At 41.5% G+C, this 19,950-nt stretch overlaps 1 protein-coding gene across 1 annotated transcript in view; it reads right to left on the bottom strand.

Annotated features, from left to right (window-relative positions):
- acot7 (acyl-CoA thioesterase 7) overlaps positions 1-19,950 on the bottom strand; it is a 207,699-nt gene that overhangs the window by 25,986 nt on the left and 161,763 nt on the right. Inside the window, exon 8 of the mRNA XM_034173174.1 lies at positions 13,964-14,148. Within this exon, the coding sequence (XP_034029065.1) occupies positions 13,964-14,148 (185 nt within the window). The remainder of the gene's footprint in view (positions 1-13,963; positions 14,149-19,950) is intronic.

The raw sequence follows: 19,950 nt of genomic DNA, 5'->3' as shown, positions 1-19,950 counted from the left end.
TCACGCTATTGGACGGTTGGTGTACAGATCTGTTATCTACTGACCCAGCAGCAACACAAGCACCTTCACGTGCAGACAGCTCTTTATTTTTTAGGTTTTTACTTTATTGAACCAGGTTAGTCCCATTGAGATTGAGATCTCTTTTGCAAGGAAGACCTGGACAATTCTAAAGTTTCCAGTCCATCTAACCTGCATCTCTTTAAATGTAGGAGGAAACCGGAGCACCCGGAGGAAACCCACACAAACACAGGGAGAACATGTAAACTCCACACAGAAAGGTCACAGGTGGGAATCGAGCCCATGACCTTCTGGCTGTGAGGCAACAGTGCTAACCACTTACCCACAGCGCTGCTCTTAAAGCAGTTTGGTTTAATTCATGGACCACCAAAACGTCCACATCTCTGGGTCCTCAGCCTGTGAGATCATCTGACACCTGGGAAGAACCTACGAAGTCATGAGGTTACTGGAGTGAGGTGTTTGATGATTCTGATATTCATGCAGGAGAACTAAGGTCCAAGCCTTTCGGGTCTTGATGCTTCCTGTCTTACTGCGCGGTTCAGACTTAGATACTTACCAGTGAAGGCAACGACAGGATGTCTTTGGTACGAGGTGTCTTCAGAAGTTCCTTTGGTACCACTGGAAAGATTTTGTGTCAAATGAACGGTTAAGGTCCATTCACACGATGACATGAAGCAACTGACGCACTCCAGTGGTCCAAATTTCCTGTCTCCAATGCAAGTTGATGTAGTACAGCAGAGGGTGCTGTTGTACTGTCTGAGCTCAATGTTTGGGGACGGCCCATTGACTCACACAGGACGCATGTGAACTGTTGTCATCAGAGGGCAGCGCTTTGGTAGCGCATTCCGCAGATCAGTGCTGTCACTTGGCAGAGCTGATCATGGATTCAACTTTTGAGACATCATGTGATGTTGCTTACATATATAAACTCGACATAACACAGGGATTGTGTCACTTGCTACCGATGCGTTGTCGAGACAGGTTCTACATATCTCTTCACATTTCTTCATGATTTTCATGCCCAAGCAATCCAGAGGATGTGGTGCATCCGTCAAGCCTCCAACGTGGGCCAGCAGAGACTGACGGATGGGAAACAGAGCAGTAGGTCAGCTAGCAGAGGTACTGTTGCAGTAGTGTGGCTCAACTCTTTCCGGTGTTTTAACATGAACATCAAAGATTTTACTGTAATTTCTGGACTATTAACCGCTACTTTTTTCACATGCTTTGAACACTGCAACTTTTACAATGATGAGGCTAATTTGTGGATTTTTACAGGCTTTTTCAAAAGTTGAAATACGTCAATTGATGCTGTCAATTGATTTCCTGAAAGCTGCGCTCCTCATGTGGTGTAAAATTACACAGTGTAAATATAAGATCTTAGCCATTCGTTTTAGTGAAGAAAAGTCCCTCTCCTGCACTTTGCGCCACAGTTGCACCGTCAGATTAGTTAGCGGAGTGGAGCCTTCTCCCCCCACTCTTCCAAACCGGTTCTCTGTCTTGGCACAACAAGTCAAAAAAGTCACAGCGCCTCATTAAAGTCTCATTTACCACAGACTCCATCTGATCCTGGCTGCGATGACATTAGTCATCTTCCCGCCATCACATCACCCTGATATAGTTGATGGCGGTAAATGTGATGTCAGTGGGAGTTTGCTTTATGACTCACTGAGCAGAGGAGATCGTGCACGTCGGGCAAACTAGTTCTCCCTGTAGTCTTTTTTGAAAAAAGTTTTCTCACTTTGTCACACTGCATTGTACAGAACCACCACAGGCTCTAGCTTGACATATAGCGCATCGCCTGAAGTGCACAATGCAACTACGTTTAGGGTGGATTCAGCACCACTGTTCTAATTACACAGTACATAATCTGAGCTCCACATCAGGTGCAGGGGACCAAGGGGCTGCATTTACACTTTTAAATAATCATGGGTTTGTTTTATATCAGGTCCGGGGGTTCGCAGTGGAGGCACACGTCACAGCAAACACCACACTGTGGAACCAAATGGATAACAAATACTCAGGAACCCAAATAAGCAATCATCTGACCTCCAGACCTTCTCCAACCACTGGAGTCCTCAACACTGAGGGATCTGCGTACTGGATCATAGCGGGAGAAACGCACCACAAATTTAGAAAAAGTTAACATTACTCAGTTCTCCATGTGGAGCAGAGACACCGTGTGTGTGCTGGATGATGTGCGCATCAATATTTACATGTAACACTTCAGGGGGGTATTTATGGTATTTAAAGTTACAAAATCTTTATGTCTAACATCTTTCTGTGTAAATATCTCATGTTACAATGTAGAGACCCACGGTTTATAGACAAGTGTGAGGGTCGTAATCGTCAGAGGGTCGTTAGGCAGACTCAGATGAGGAGGATCACTTGCATTGTGAGGGATGACCAATGATGATATTTTGACCATGTGGTGCATTTATCCGGCTATGATCCAGTATGCATATTCCTCCAGTGGGTGGAGAAGGTCAGGAGGTCAGATGATTACTTATTTGCATTCCTGGGTGGTTGTTATCCAGGTGGTTCCACAGTGTGGTGTTTGCTGTGACGTGTGCCTCCACTGCAATCCCCCTGAGCTGATATAAAACAAACCCATGATTATTTAAATGTGTAAATGCAGCCCCTTGGTCCCCTGCACCTAATTTGGAGCTCAGATTATGTACTGTGTAATTAGAACAGCGCCGTTGAATCCGCCCTGAAAGTAGTCGCATTGTGCACTTCAGATGACGTGCTATATGTCAAGCTACAGCCTGTGGCGTTTTTGTACAATGCAGTGTGACAAAGTGAGGAATCTTTTTTCAAAAAAAGACTACACGATCTCTTCTGCTCAGTGAGAAATAAAGCAAACTCCCACTGACATCACATTTACCGCCGCCAACTATATCAGGGTGATGTGACGGCGGGAAGATGACTGATGTCGTCGCACCAGACACCGTAATCAGATGTTTTTTTTTAAATCCTTCACATTTTCTCAACACTATCTAAAAACTAAGAATAAAAAAAATACATAAATCACAGAAGCTGGCAGTTTTAGACATCACTCGTCTCGGTTTTATAGACAAGACAAACTATTTTAAATATCAGCGCATCATCCAGCAGCAGTCATTTATATCAGCACACTCTTAGAAAGCACACACGCTGGCTCAACTTCAAAAATAAAGGTATCAATTTGCAAGGACCTTTTAAAGAAATGCCAACCCAGCCATTGCTGAGTAAAAGCCACAAGACGTTTATAGTAACTCATGTTTTGTAAATAAAAGCATTGATTTAAACAGTTTAGTGCACTTGACTTGCTTTGACCTGTACAAGGTTAATTAAAGCTGTACAGCCTTTCAAATTTCACTAAAATGATCAAATTTAGTTTCTACCAAAATCCAAATATTAGAATTTCAGGGGTTGCAACATTTCGCAAAATTCCAGCTCATTTTAATGAAGAGGACATATTTATCTGTGGGGAATTCCACGGCGAATATCATCTTTTTGTTCTAGCGCCATCATGCAGACGGACCGCAAGAGGAAGCGCACGTGCGCATGTGTCAGGATCTGAGATGTGCTTTGGCCTGACCTACTCGCTTGGCGCACGTCCCCGGGCGTGCATGCTAACACCGTGAGATGTGAGGTGTTATTTGGTTTCAAAAACAGAGTTTTTAGATTTAGAAGTGTTTATTTCTTTCGATAACTTTTACAAAATATATGAGAAACATATCAATCAATCAATCAATCAATTTTTTTTATATAGCGCCAAATCACAACAAACAGTTGCCCCAAGGCGCTTTATATTGTAAGGCAAGGCCATACAATAATTATGTAAAACCCCAACGGTCAAAACGACCCCCTGTGAGCAAGCACTTGGCTACAGTGGGAAGGAAAAACTCCCTTTTAACAGGAAGAAACCTCCAGCAGAACCAGGCTCAGGGAGGGGCAGACTTCTGCTGGGACTGGTTGGGGCTGAGGGAGAGAACCAGGAAAAAGACATGCTGTGGAGGGGAGCAGAGATCGATCACTAATGATTAAATGCAGAGTGGTGCATACAGAGCAAAAAGAGAAAGAAACAGTGCATCATGGGAACCCCCCAGCAGTCTACGTCTATAGCAGCATAACTAAGGGATGGTTCAGGGTCACCTGATCCAGCCCTAACTATAAGCTTTAGCAAAAAGGAAAGTTTTAAGCCTAATCTTAAAAGTAGAGAGGGTGTCTGTCTCCCTGATCTGAATTGGGAGCTGGTTCCACAGGAGAGGAGCCTGAAAGCTGAAGGCTCTGCCTCCCATTCTACTCTTACAAACCCTAGGAACTACAAGTAAGCCTGCAGTCTGAGAGCGAAGCGCTCTATTGGGGTGATATGGTACTACGAGGTCCCTAAGATAAGATGGGACCTGATTATTCAAAACCTTATAAGTAAGAAGAAGAATTTTAAATTCTATTCTAGAATTAACAGGAAGCCAATGAAGAGAGGCCAATATGGGTGAGATATGCTCTCTCCTTCTAGTCCCCGTCAGTACTCTAGCTGCAGCATTTTGAATTAACTGAAGGCTTTTTAGGGAACTTTTAGGACAACCTGATAATAATGAATTACAATAGTCCAGCCTAGAGGAAATAAATGCATGAATTAGTTTTTCAGCATCACTCTGAGACAAGACCTTTCTGATTTTAGAGATATTGCGTAAATGCAAAAAAGCAGTCCTACATATTTGTTTAATATGCGCTTTGAATGACATATCCTGATCAAAAATGACTCCAAGATTTCTCACAGTATTACTAGAGGTCAGGGTAATGCCATCCAGAGTAAGGATCTGGTTAGACACCATGTTTCTAAGATTTGTGGGGCCAAGTACAATAACTTCAGTTTTATCTGAGTTTAAAAGCAGGAAATTAGAGGTCATCCATGTCTTTATGTCTGTAAGACAATCCTGCAGTTTAGCTAATTGGTGTGTGTGTCCTCTGGCTTCATGGATAGATAAAGCTGGGTATCATCTGCGTAACAATGAAAATTTAAGCAATACCGTCTAATAATACTGCCTAAGGGAAGCATGTATAAAGTGAATAAAATTGGTCCTAGCACAGAACCTTGTGGAACTCCATAATTAACTTTAGTCTGTGAAGAAGATTCCCCATTTACATGAACAAATTGTAATCTATTAGACAAATATGATTCAAACCACCGCAGCGCAGTGCCTTTAATACCTATGGCATGCTCTAATCTCTGTAATAAAATTTTATGGTCAACAGTATCAAAAGCAGCACTGAGGTCTAACAGAACAAGCACAGAGATGAGTCCACTGTCCGAGGCCATAAGAAGATCATTTGTAACCTTCACTAATGCTGTTTCTGTACTATGATGAATTCTAAAACCTGACTGAAACTCTTCAAATAGACCATTCCTCTGCAGATGATCAGTTAGCTGTTTTACAACTACCCTTTCAAGAATTTTTGAGAGAAAAGGAAGGTTGGAGATTGGCCTATAATTAGCTAAGATAGCTGGGTCAAGTGATGGCTTTTTAAGTAATGGTTTAATTACTGCCACCTTAAAAGCCTGTGGTACATAGCCAACTAACAAAGATAGATTGATCATATTTAAGATCGAAGCATTAAATAATGGTAGGACTTCCTTGAGCAGCCTGGTAGGAATGGGGTCTAATAAACATGTTGATGGTTTGGATGAAGTAACTAATGAAAATAACTCAGACAGAACATATGAGATTTATACAGAACAAAACCTGTTTCAGACTGTTTTCTGCCATCTTGGTTTACTTTGTTCGAGCGAGCAGACAGCTGATGTCACACTGCCTTTCTTTACTGACTTAATTTTGCTGTCTGAGTGACACATCAGTTACACAACTTTAGATAAATAAATCTAAAGTTATCTTCCTTAAACTCAAACTGAAAGCAAATCTCTACAACGTGATATAAATTAATAAAAAAATATAAAACCCAGCTTCCTGATGAAGTGGTGTAGAGGAGGATTTTCTTAAAAAGAAGACCTGAACATTCAGGTACAATTTGCCAGAAAGTACATCTGAGATGAAAGCCTAGATTTGATGTTTTGGTGAAAGAAACTTCTGTATTTCTTCATAACTGATGTAAATAAAGTCCAAGTGACTTGGAAATATTCACCTACCCGTCCCCTGACCTGTCTGAAGAAAACTGGCAGCAAAACTAATTATTATTTACAGATATTATCAAGTTTTATAGATTTGCTTTCAGTTTGAGTTTGAGGAAGATAATTTAAGAAATTTTTATTCTTGAATTTTTTGTATTTCTTGTATTTGAATTGTATGTATTGTATTTGGCATAAAGAAATTAAAATGTGTGATATACCAAGTGTTCCAATACTTTTGGACGGCACAGTATCCTAACCTTATGATGAGTGCAGTATGAGCGTGGTATTATTACTGTTTTGTTTAAGAATGTTTAAATGTTCACTGTTGCTGAACTTTGTGTCAAATCATAGTCACAGCGTATATCATACTGATATGACAATATTGAGATATGATAATTTGGCCATATTGTACAGACCTACTGTCAACTAGCTGAAAACTTTGAATATTAATTTACATCTACATTTAAAAAAATGCTTAAAGTGACAGGGGGTTAAGAGGGCTGTAATTAGGGGGTCTGGGGGTGGAGCCCCCCCAGAAGCTGAACAGCAAAAAAAGAAAAATGCTTAAAAAGGTGGAGGGTCTGAAAGCTGAAAGTTTTTAACCATGCTAATGGTGAGATACTGAAGAGGTTCACTCGTTCATGTCTGTGACATATACACATTAATATTAAAGAATAATTTAAACATTGTCAACCTTTGTCAAATTGTTTTTGTTTCTTTTAAATGGACTATTTTGTTATCAACTTATTAAAATATGAACATGCAAAAATGCTGACTACCCTTCAGTTAAAGTTCCCCAAATGAACCCATGAAGCATTTTTTAGAGGGTGGAGTCGGAAAAAACCTGAAGTCTGTTTCATCTTCGGTTATGAAGTCAGAAATAACCCAGATTGAGCCTCGTTCTGCTTCATCTAAATAAACATGCATGCATTTGTGCTCAGTGACCTGTTCCAGAATGTGCACGGACACATGCAAAAAACAGTGTCACAAAGTGTGACAAATGTGCACTCAGAAGCTGCAAAGTTGAGCCTCGTCTGCGTGTTTCTGTCTGACGTTCTCTGTTTTCACCTTGTTTTTTTGTTTGTTTTTCTGACACGTGACATCAGCGCCCCGGCAGCACAGGCCACATTTACATTTACATTTATAGTGTTGAGAATGAATAATTAAAATCACCTGAAGATTTTTTTTTTAAAGCCTCTCTTTTCATAACACTGAAGTGAAGGGAGAGATTGAAATGAATTTAATTATCATTGTGTCACCAAAAGAAAAGCTGTGAGAGAAAACAGGTAATGAAACATCCGGAGGGCAGCAGACAAAAACAGGACGGGTTAGTCTGAAGTGGAAATAGGATGGTGCTTTTTAAAGACCACCGCGCATTTCTGCTTGAGAGCAACTCAAACACAGAAGTCCGTTTCCATGACGTTAATGCTTCACCTTTAAATGTACACGTGAAGATTCTTATAAGAACTTCAGCATCAGATGGTGAAATGAAAAAAAAAAGACCAAAACAAAACACAGTTCATTCTGATCCGAAATGATACAAGTAGGGTTGTTATTTATTTATTTGTTTTCAGTAATATCTTATTTCACATTTTTGTTACTCAAAGCACCGCAGGACATGCATTAATTAACGAGATATTAATTATTTTTACTAATCACAGGTTTGGCTGTGCAGAAGGTTTTCTGTAGGTTCTTGTTCACTTATTTAAATAATATTTAATCACATTAAATAATATTAAAAAATAATTTAATATTATTCAAAATCATACTAAAAAGGTTTCACTGTACTGTGCATCATTTCCTGCTTCCAGATGGGAAAATATAAGAAGAATAAACCTCAAGCCCTGTCCACCACCTCTGATTGAATTTTGGCTGGGCTGTGAGCAGTGTTGCCACAGTTACTTTGAAAAAGTAATCCAATTACTGATTACTCCTTGAAAAAGTAACTTAGTTACTTTACTGATTACTCAATTGTAAAAGTAACTAAGTTAGATTACTAGTTACTTTTTAGTTACTTTCCCCAGCTGCTGACAACAACCCACCTCAACATGACAATGATACCTGTTTTGCCAAAACTCACTTTATAGTCACCCTTTCTTGACTTCAATGAAAATAAATACTTGTTGTATAAAAAGTAAAATAAAGACCTCTTTCTTGACCTCATATTTAACTGTTGACAGCACTGTAACAGTAAAACTTGCAATTTCTAACCTACATTGTTTATAAATGTAACTTAAATTCATTCTAACATTTTTCTAACATTTAAATTCTCTCTAAATATTTTACTTGTCAAAATTAGTATTAGTAGCTGTAGTAAAAAAAAAGGCTTCAAAACTGGACCTTTAATCTAGGGGTGTTGTGGGGAGGGGGGCACATCCCTGCCCCACGCCCCCATTCCATCTGGATTCGCCCCTGCTTTGGCGTCTGAGCACAAAGAATGGATTACATTTATTTATGCAGAAAACATGACCAGATTTACAGGTAAGAAAGTTTTACTGCGTTTTCACATCATGTGGTACCCAGAAAGAGAGTTTAGGTGCATTTGAGTGGGAAATAGTGTTAGTTGTTAACGTGTCGCGGAGGATCAGCTGTTTTTAGCAGCAGATACGGAGCGGCTCGGAGAAAAAAAAAGCATAAAAATGTCTTTGTAAAGCTCAGTGCAGGTGTGCTGTTGTCACCGCGCTTTAAGAGGTGAGGACGAGTCGAGCTGCTGCAGAAAACCGTGGATGAAAAGCTCACAGTTCGCTTAAACCCCCTGCCCACAGACCAAGTTTAATGCTGCTATCGACCCACAATGTAAAAATAATAGTAACGCACAGTGACTTGGAGAAGTAACTTTATTCTGATTATTGATTTGGAAAGATTAATTTATTAGATTACTCGTTACTAAAAAAAAGTGGTCAGATTAGAGTAACGGCATCACTGGCTGTGAGTGGACAGTGTAATGTACTGTGCAGAGAGCAAAGCTCATCCACACCAGAACACAAAAACTCAAATTATAACAACAAACCTGAACAGAAATCTGTGCGGGAAAATGCACTACCTTTTTGAGATTTTGGTTAAAGTCGTCACAACATGTAAGAACCTAAAGAACCGACATGAACTCAACACCAAAGATGATTTATTGCTTCATGGAGATCAGACAAAAACACTGAAAAATGAAAAAAAAAAAAAATAAATAAAAACAGACGCCGCATTTCTATACCAGATGAAAGTATTCTGTATGGTGATAAGACAGATCATTCTACCAGCTTTCATACAGACTTGGATGTTCATTCATAATGTCCTTGTAAATATAATAACTTGTAACTCCAGTATGCTACAGAGAAACTGTCATTTATGTCATTACAGAAAAAATTGCCATCCGACAAAAAATAATTCATGTAATTTCTTTTTTGAAAATAAATTACAAAAGTGTAAAGTGAATTTTCTATATTATTCTCCAGCTTTTGTAGCTGCTTGTTTGTCTGCATACAAAATAACTCGGACGTCGGTAAGCAGGTTTTCACAAAATGTGACACCAATGTCAAGGGGATGTCATTGGGTGGTGATGGTCTAGTGGCTTAGTGTTGGGCTTCAGACCAGAGGATCTTCTTTGTCTTTCGGCTGTTCCCGTTAGGGGTCGCCACAGCAGATCAATCGTTTCCATCTCACCCTGTCCTCTGTATCTTCCTCTGTCACACCAACCACCTGCATGTCCTCCTTCAACACATCCATAAACCTCCTCTTTGGCTTCCCTCTTCTCCTCCTGCCTGGTGGCTCCATCCTCATCATCCTTCTCCCTATATACCCTGGGTCCCTCCTCTGCACATGTCCAAACCATCTCAATCGCGCCTCTCTGACTTTGTCTCCAAAACCGTCCCACCTGAACTGTCCCTCTGATATGTTCATTCCTAATCTTGTCCATTCTCGTCACTCCCAAAGAGAATCTCAGCATCTTCAGCTCTGCCAACTCCAGCTCTGCCTCCTGTCTTTTTGTTAGTGCCACCGTCTCTAAGCCGTACAACATAGCTGGTCTCACTACTGTCTTGTAGACTTTCCCCTTCACTCTTGCTGATATTCTTCGGTCGCAAATCACTCCTGCCACTTTTCTCCACCCACTCCACCCTGCCTGCACTCTCTTCTTCACCTCTCTACCACACTCTCCATTACTTTGAACAGTTGACCCCAAATATTTAAACTCATCTACTTTCACCACTTCTACTCCTTGTAACTGCACTATTCCACTGGGCTCCCTCTCATTCACACACATGTACTCAGTCTTGCTTCTACTGACTTTTATTCCCCTTCTCTCCAAAGCATATCTCCACCTCTCCAGACTAGACTCAACTTGCTCTCTACTCTCACTACAGATCACAATGTCATCTGCAAACATCATCGTCCATGGGGACTCCTGTCTGATCTCATCCGTCAACCTGTCCATCACCACTGCAAACAAGAAAGGGACTCAGAGCTGATCCTTGGTGTAATCCCACCTCCACCTTGAATGAGTCTGTCATTCCGACTGCGCATCTCACCGCTGTCACACTATTCTTGTACATGTCCTGCACTACCTTAACATACTTCTCTGCCACTCCAGAGTTCCTCATACAATACCACAGCTCTTCTCTTGGCACCCTGTCATAAGCTTTTTCTAAGTCCACAAACACACAATGTAACTCTTTCTGGCCTTCTCTGTACTTCTCCAACAGTATTCTCAGAGCAAACATTGCATCTGTAGTGATCTTTCTCGGCATGAAACCATATTGTTGCTCACAGATCTTCACCTGTTTTCTAAGCCTAGCTTCTACTACTCTTTCCCATAATTTCATGCTGTGGCTGATCAACTTTATGCCTCTGTAGTTACTGCAGCTCTGCACATCACCGTTGTTCTTGAAAATAGGAACCAGCACACTTCGTCTCCACTCCTCAGGCATCCGCTCACTTTCCAAGATTTTATTAAACAATCTGGTTAGAAACTCTACTGCCATCTCTCCTAGACATTTCCATGCCTCCACTGGAATGTCATCTGGACCAACTGCCTTTCCACTCTTCATCCTCTTCATAGCAGCCCTCACTTCTTCCTTGCTAATCTCTTGTACTTCCTGATTTACTCTCACCACATCATCTAGCCTTTTCTCTCGCTCATTTTCTTTATTCATCAGCTTTTCAAAATATTCCCTCCACCTTCTCAGCACACTCTCCTCACTTGTGAGCACATTACCATGTGCATCTTTTACCACCCTAACCTGCTGCACATCCTTTCCAGCTCTGTCCCTTTGTCTGGCCAATTGGTACAAGTCCTTTTCTCCTTCCTTACTATTCAACTTCTTGTACAGCTCGCAATATTCCTTTTCCTTCGCTTTTGCCACTTCTCTTTTCGCCTTACACCGCATCTCCTTGTACTCCCGTCTACTTTCTTCATCTCTATGACTATCCCAAAACTTTTTCGCCAACCTCTTTCTCCTTATGGAACCAAGTCTCCTTGTCTTCCTTCCACTGTCCAGTTGTCATACCCAATACTGTCCTAGCTGTCTCCCTCACCACATCTGCAGTACTTTTACAGTTATCCAAAATTGCTTCCCCTCCAACCAGTGCTTCTCTCACCTGCTCGCTAAATTTCACACAACAGTCTTCCTCCTTCAGCTTCCACCATCCTTTGTTGAGCTCTCACTCTCTTTACCTCTAAAGTCATCCTACAAACAACCATCCTATGCTGTCTAACGACACGCTCTCCTGCCACCACCGTACAGTCTCTGATTTCTATTAGCTTGCACCTCCTATAAAGAATGTAGTCCACCTGTGTGCATCTTCCTTCACTCTTATATGTTACCCTGTGCTCCTCCCTTTTCTTAAAGTAGATATTCACCACAGCCATTTCCAGCCTTTTTTGCAAAATCAACTACCATCTGTCCTTCCCCATTCCTGTCCTTGATACCATATCTACCCATTACTTCCTCATCACCTCTGTTCCCTTCACCAACATGTCCACTGAAGTCCGCTCCTATCACCACTCTTTCATGCTTGGGCACACTCTCCACCACCTCATCTAACACACTCCAGAAATCTTCTTTCTCCTTCATCTCACAACCTACCTGTGGGGCATATGCACTGATGATATTCATCATCACCCCTTCAATTTCCAACTTCACACTCATCACCCTGTCAGACACTCGCTTAACCTCCAGCACACTTTTAACATACTCTTCCTTTAAAATGACCCCAACACCATTTCTCTTCCTGTCCTCACCATGGTACAACAACTTGTACCCACCGCCGATGCTCCTGCTCTTACTTCCCTTCCACTTGGTCTCTTGCACACACAATATGTCTACCTTTCTCCTCTCCATGATATCAGCCAGCTCTCTCCCTTTACCAGTCATACTACCAGTTGATGTTCTTTAAAAAAAAAAAAAAAAAAAAAAAAAATCTGTATAAATTTTTTTGCCTGGTTTAAAAAAAAAATCTGTATAAAATGTCTTGCCTGGTAACTTATTTTTGTTGATTTTATTTTCTTTCAGGAATCATGCGATTTCGGAACATGCCCTACTTTGGCTAAATTTCACCGTTTTCACCAGCAATAGTGTTTATATTCAAAATTTCAAAGTCTGACAGAAAGAATTTTGAAAAGTATGAAGCAAATAAAAAAAACATCAGACCATTTATCAAATTTACACCACCAAAAAGTCTGCATTTCCCCCAAAATACAAAATTTTTAAATTCTGTGAGGAGGAACTGTGAACCAAAACCATCAGCATCAAAAATCCTTCAAGAACTGAAGAAGCAGTATTTCAAATGGATTTTACTGTTTTCTGTTATGTGGGCCGCTGAAGAGGAGGTACTGCTGGCCCACCACCACCAGAGGGCGCCCTGCTTGGAGTGCGGGCTCCAAGCACGAGAGGGCGCCAGACCCAGAAGAAGTGACAGCTGTCACTCATCGCACCAGCTGTCACTCATCATCATCACCATAAAGGCCGGACTGCAACTCCACCTCCTCGCCGAGAAATCGACTACCATTGGAAAGGTAATTTCTCTGCTGACTAACACTTTGTGTGTAATAACCTGAACTTCTATTGCAGCCGTTTTCCTGGAGTGTTGCCTTGTCTGGAGGATTGGCGTTTGGTGTGACAGCGACGGCTTCGCCTCACACCCCAACCCAGATAAGTGGTTGACCAGGAGCTGCACGAGTGTGTGTGATTGGAGGTGGAGGTGCTCCCTCCTAACTGTGTTTGGACTGTGGATTACTGAGTGTGCGGACTTACACCTATACATCTTATCTCTGCTTTCTGCCAGCAGTACCAGGGTCGACAGCCGAAGACAGAGGCCACCTGGGGACTCGGGACTTGGCGGCTCCGGTGTTCTTCAGACCGTTGGTGGTGGAAGCCGTGTGGGACGCGGCTTCTTTCTCGTCGGGGGTCTTCTATCTTCGAGCCTGCCCACACGTCACCTGGTGTTAATTGACTGTGCAAATTCAGTGAATTTAGTTGTGTATTATCACAACATTAAATTGTTACTTTTTGGCTTACTCATTGTCCGTTCATTTGCGCCCCCTGTTGTGGGTCCGTGCCACGACACCTTCACAACAGTTTTCACCAGAAAAAGTTGGCATTTTCCCCCAAAAAATTATAATTTCATAATTCTGCTTCACCAGAAAATCGGACAAATTATCGATTTGATTTTTGGTGCAACTTTTCCAACCACATCAAATTAAGGTTCTGTTCTGTAAGATCAGCTCCACAAGACTTTTGGACATTTCAAGTGTCCCCCGTTTGAATGTGGCTGTGGGGAAGTCGGACCTGCTGCAGATGCAGAAACAGTTTCAGGAACACATTAGAAGAACCAGAAGGTACCGACCTTCAGAGGAGGGACAGGAAGAGACTTATTGTCCTTGTCCAGGGAGATGAAGGTGAAGAAGGCAGACACAGCACGATAGTTCTCCTTTTCTGTGTTCATCAGAGAGCAAACATCTACAAACACTTCGATTTCCATCGACTTGTCACTGGTGAACGTGAGCCGCCCCGTCACAGTCACCACGCAGCCTGAGGGAGGACAAACAAAAACAACAAAAAGACACTAAGAGAAGAACATCTCCAGCTCCTTTCACCCATGATGCAACATTTATCAAAAGAGCTTCAACTTTAAGTTTTATTTTTGACTGAAGCACTGCTGTGTCATCGCCACCAAGAGATCATTTAGTTTGGATTCTACTATTTAGAGAATCAGTGAGAAGTTGGGAGCGCAATAACAGAATTTCTAAAAACAGAAAGATTGCAAGTACTCATATCTCTCAGAAGCATAATGGGAAATTCTGGGGAAAAAAGCAGAAAAACAACAATGCTCATCATGGCTGAAATCAAACTCTGGACACGAACTGAATACGAAATCAGATTCAGTCCAACAACCAGAACATGTCATATTTAGAATCTCTTCTTGCAATCTGCGTCATCTTCTTGCATCATGACCGTGTGGAAGCCAAGGCAGGCAAATCATCTCTGGTTAGAGGAATTAAAAATTTAATTGTCTGTCCTCTGCTGACGTTTTTGCACATGAATGCAAAGTAATAAGTTTAAGAAGTGATTTTTAACTTAATTTGTATGTTTGAAAATGGTGTGATTCTGATTATGTTGAGGATAATGTGATGTTCTCTGCAGCATTGTATTATCTCCAGTAGCTGATGAGTTCAACCTGATAGCTGTCAGATCCGTCTAATAACACCATCACATCCAAACGGCAGGGACGCGTGCAGAACGCGGTCCATTAATGGTTCTGTGGGCTGCTGATGTATTTCTGTATTCTCTTTGATCTGCCTGCAGTGTATTATTACTGCTAGTTGCCACAGAAACAAGGAGTGAAACTGCGTTATTGCTTCAGTCTGAGACAGCTCCCAAGTATGTGAGTGAGAACTTCGAAAACTGTCAAACACTTCAATGTGAAGCTAGAACAAAGTACATGTTACAAACTACACAGACGTCTCGGGTCCACTTTCAAAAAATGTAAAAACTGTTCAAGTGGCGTTGCTCAGTGAAGGGTCTCTCACAGATTGCATTAATCCACAGTTCAAAAATTCTGTTTATCACTAAGACAACGAACAACCAAGTTTTGGGGCCCTATCTGCTACACACAGCACAACGTGAGCATTATTTGTATTTTCCACAAGATGCAGTAAATATGGGATGCCTAAAACTTTTGAACAGTACTGTATATAGTCACTCATTCATTCATTTTCTTCCACTTATCCGGGCTCAGATTATAGTGGCAGTCATCCAAGCAGATCATCCCACACTTCCCTATCCTCTGATATATCTGACCTGTTCTCTTGAATTAAAAACCTTCTTTTAGTGCAGCAGATAAATGCATTTATCAAAAGAATCTTTCACTTTGTGATACAAGCACCAAATCTGGCACAATGTGTTGTGTGGCTGGGGGAGCCTGGCTGCCTTTTGTTTCTGTTTTCTGTCCTGTCTTTTGTTTTTCCTTCCAGGTGGTGCACATTTGGGACTGAGTGGCTGTGTAGCTGAGTTTATCAGGACCTCACCCTGATCACCTCAGGCTGATCACCTGCGGCTCGTCAGAACTCACAGCTGTGGTGCATCTACATGGATTGGAACATGGTGGCATTTAAGACTGGAGTACACAGTGTGTATTTGCCAGAGACTCGACCTTGTGACCAGACGGGTGAGATCGTCATCTCTAGAGCCATCTCCCATCAGTGGATGCAGAGAACGTCCAGGTTTGATGTATGTTAGTCATTTAAATCAGCTTCCACTGCAGTGGAGTTTTGTGAACAGGGTGTTCTATGCCTGCAGGGTGGGAAGCTGATTTGCAATTAAGCCAGGAAGTGTTTGCTGTTTGTACACCTTTGAGTGGTCTCTCTGTGTGTTGAGTGTGGACTCACATAATGATTTCTTCTTTCACAGACTCGGTTTGTCGCGGCCACCTGGGGGGTGTCGGCGGGGTCCTTGGGTCCGAACAGTTTTCTGGCTCCGGACCGTTAGCGCTGCTGGGAGCGCACCGCAATCCACCACGCCAGACCGCGCACTCTTTTGTTGTTTTCGTATCACTTCACTGTTATGTTTATTAAACTCTGTTATCCTTTGTACCGTGCTCTGCTTATTTCATACTGGGTCCTTCAAACGCTGGTCGGTTCTCCGGGCTGCGTCCGACTCATAACACAATGGTACTTCTTGGTTTATTTTTTGCAAACAAGCCGTTAGCCACTTTTTAAGATAACTCCTAGAAACATGTATTTTCATCTCATATTTGCACAATCTTGGTTTATTACAGTGTTGTACTTGTTAAATGTTGTACTGTGGATTTTAAATTAACTTTGAATGAAGCCTTTCGATTATCGGTGACTTTGTGGAACTTCCTGTTTTGAAACTTCCTTGGTCTTCAGACACAGGACACACAATCAACACTACAGCGTCGTTTACACACTAAAGACAAAAATGTCATGTGCCAGAAAACGTCCATGTGCACCTACATTAACATGTGCAGGTGGAGGAGCTGCGCATTTTGCCCTCAACATGCCCACAATTAACCAAAAGTCTTCAATGCAAAGCAACTCCTGTATAATGATATTGACTTTAACTTGGTGTCGATGTGTAAACATTTCAAACAGCTTGTTAGTGCACATACATGGGAATGCGAGCATCATTATAGCACTGCTGTGCAGCCTGGCTGTCAGCTGAGAAATCTGCTTTAAATGATGGGCTGTATAATAACCTGTTCATTCAGGCCATTCTGCGGCGTTACGTGTTAAATGCGCACTCCGTTGCTAACAAGACTTTCATTTTGAATGATTATATTCGCTCCAAGGACCTGGAATTTTTGTTTCTAACTGAAACCTGGCAGAGGGAAATGGAACACGCCCCCCTCATTGAACTCTGTCCCAAAAATTTCCGATTCTTCAGCTCGCCGTGTTTGTGTGGACGTGGTGCCGGACTTGCTACGGTCTGTAGGACCAGCTTTGTGTGTCGACATGTGAGTTCAGAATCGTTTCCATCTTTTGAATCACTGATTTTAAAAGTTGGGAGAACTAATCCTTTTTACTGTGTTTTAATATATCGTCCACCTGGTCAATGCACTTCCTTCCTCAAGGAGTTTAGTGACTTTTTATCTACAACTCTCAAGCTGTCCAGACTTTTAATTGTTGGTGATTTTAATTTCCATGTTGATGATGCTTCTGATAAATCTGCTGCTAAATTCATCAGTCTGATGGAATCTTTCAACTTGATCCAACACGTGTCTGGCCCCACACACAGCAAAGGTCATGTTTTGGATCTTGTTTTTACTCTGGGTCTTAATATTGAGTCTACTTATTCTGAGGATATTTTTATTTCTGATCATGTTTGTATTCTTTTTAATTTGTCTCTTAATCTGGATTGTCCGTCTGCTCCTCCTGTGATCTGCTCTCGCATTTTTAATCATTTTACTGCAGATGTATTTTCTGCTGCTTTTTACCTTGATGAGTTGTTTAGTTCAGATGATGTTGATATTTTAGTTAATTCTTTTAATCATCATTGTCTCTCAATTTTGGACAGAGTGGCTCCTTTTAAAACCAGACACGCCCTTCTGAACAACTCCTCCCCCTGGATGAATGACAGTATTCGTAGTGTTAAGAGATCATGTCGGAAAGTGGAGCGGTTGTGGAAATCTACAAAGCTCCAGGTCCACCTCCTTCATTTAAAGGAGCTTTTAATCTCTTTTAATAATATGGTGAAAGATGCGAGGGCTGCTTATTTTTCCACTTTAATTTCTAACAGCCAACAGAATCCAAAAATTTTGTTTGACACAAGCAGAGACATTGTTACACCTGCATCTCTTACACCTGCTGCTATCATTCAGTCAAATGAAGACTGTGACAATTTTGTGTCCTTTTTTATCAGCAAAATTCGTGATATCAGGGCAAATATTAATCCCTCTCTTTCTTCTTCTGTTCCCTATCTTACCCGGCCATCAGTTCTGGATAGTTTTAAACCTATATCACTGAAAGAGCTCACTGGTCTGGTGGACAGATTGAAACCTTCCTCCTGCCCACTTGATATCGTCCCTACCTCCTTTTTTAAAAAGGTCTTCCATTCTATTGGCCTGGTTGTCTTATTGATAATAAATAGATCACTGCTTTCCGGCTATGTCCTTCAGTATTTTAAACAGGCAGTTATTCACCCTCTTTTAAAAAAGCCTAATGCCGATCCTTCACTCCTTCAAAATTTTACACCAATTTCAAAGTTACCTTTTATTTCCAAAGTCTTAGAGAAAGTGGTGGCCAAACAGCTTAATGAGGTTTTAGCTGAACATAATATTCTTGATAAAATCCAGTCTGGATTCCGTCACTTTCACTCTACAGAAACTGCCCTTCTCAGAGTTTCAAATGATATTTTAATGCGCAGAGATGCAGGTGAATATTCTGTACTTGTCCTTTTGGATCTCTCTGCAGCTTTTGACACGGTGGATCATGGAGTCTTAGTTGAGAGACTAAGGACTTGGGTGGGCATTTCTGGGTCTGCTCTGGACTGGTTTTTGTCTTATCTTTCACACAGGACTTTCGCTGTTGCTGCTGGTAAATTTATGTCTTCCTCTGCCATGCTATCCTGTGGTGTGCCTCAGGGTTCTGTTCTGGGACCTATATTGTTTGCTCTATATTTGCTCCCACTTGGTCATGTCTTGAGTAGTTTTAAAGATGTCTCCTACCACTGTTATGCGGATGACATCCAGCTGTACATCTCATTCACTCCTCAAATGGTCTCTAGGGTATCTGCTCTTCAGAACTGTGTTGAGGTTATTGGTGACTGGATGGCAGCCAACTATTTGTCCTTAAATATAGCAAAGACTGAGGTCCTTGTTTGTGCCCCTGACGAGTTTGTTCCCACTGTGGTTGGGAATCTTGGTTCTCTGGCCCCTTTTGTTCGCTCAGCAGTGAGGAACTTGGGTGTTACGTTCGATCACTCCCTCAATTTTGACGCGTATGTTACCCGCCTGGCACAGTCTTGTTTTTCCATTTGCGCAATATTGCCCGTCTGCGCAGCATTGTGTCTCGGGCGGAGATGGAGATGATCATTCATGCATTTGTCATCACGTTTGGATTACTGTAACTCTCTATTTTTAGCCTTAGCAAGTCCTCTTTGGACCGCTTACAAACGGTTCAGAATGCGGCTGCGAGGCTGCTGGCGAGGTCATCAAAGAGGTCACATATAACCCCAATCCTCTCCTCCTTGCACTGGCTCCCCATCCGTTTCATACTCCAATTTAAAATTCTAGTACTGACTTTTAGAGCTCTGCATGGTCAAATGCCATCTTATATCACCGAGCTATTACATCCATATGTGACAAGTAGGTCTCTGACGTCTTCGGACCTGGGCCTATTGGTTGTGCCTAGGACAAGACTGAAGACCAGGGGAGACTGTGCTTTCGAGGTGTTGGCACCTAAAATATGGAATGCATTGCCTTTGGACCTACGCTCCGTGGACTCTGTTGAAACATTTAAAGTGAAGCTAAAGACCCTTTTGTATAGGCTGGCTTTTACCTAGTTTTTATGGTTTTATGTTTCTCCTGTTTTTAATTTCTCTGTTCTTATGTGAAGCACTTTGTGATTTCTATCTTGAAAGGTGCTATATAAATAAACCTTACTTACTTACTTACTTACTATTATAAAACCAACACGATCCATTTCTACAACCACAATAATTGTTTGTATTACAACCCCAATTCCAATTAAGTTGGGGCATTGTGTAAAATGTAAATAAAAACATATTACACTGATTTGCAAATCCTCTTCAACCTATATTCAGTTGAATACACCACAAAGACAAGATATTTAATGTTCAAACAGATTTCAATTT

This window comes from Thalassophryne amazonica, chromosome 6 (assembly GCF_902500255.1).
Source record: "Thalassophryne amazonica chromosome 6, fThaAma1.1, whole genome shotgun sequence".
Taxonomy (NCBI): Eukaryota; Metazoa; Chordata; class Actinopteri; order Batrachoidiformes; family Batrachoididae; genus Thalassophryne; species Thalassophryne amazonica.
The sequence above is the reverse complement of the archived record's forward strand: the minus strand, read 5'-3'. Positions and strand labels throughout refer to the sequence as shown.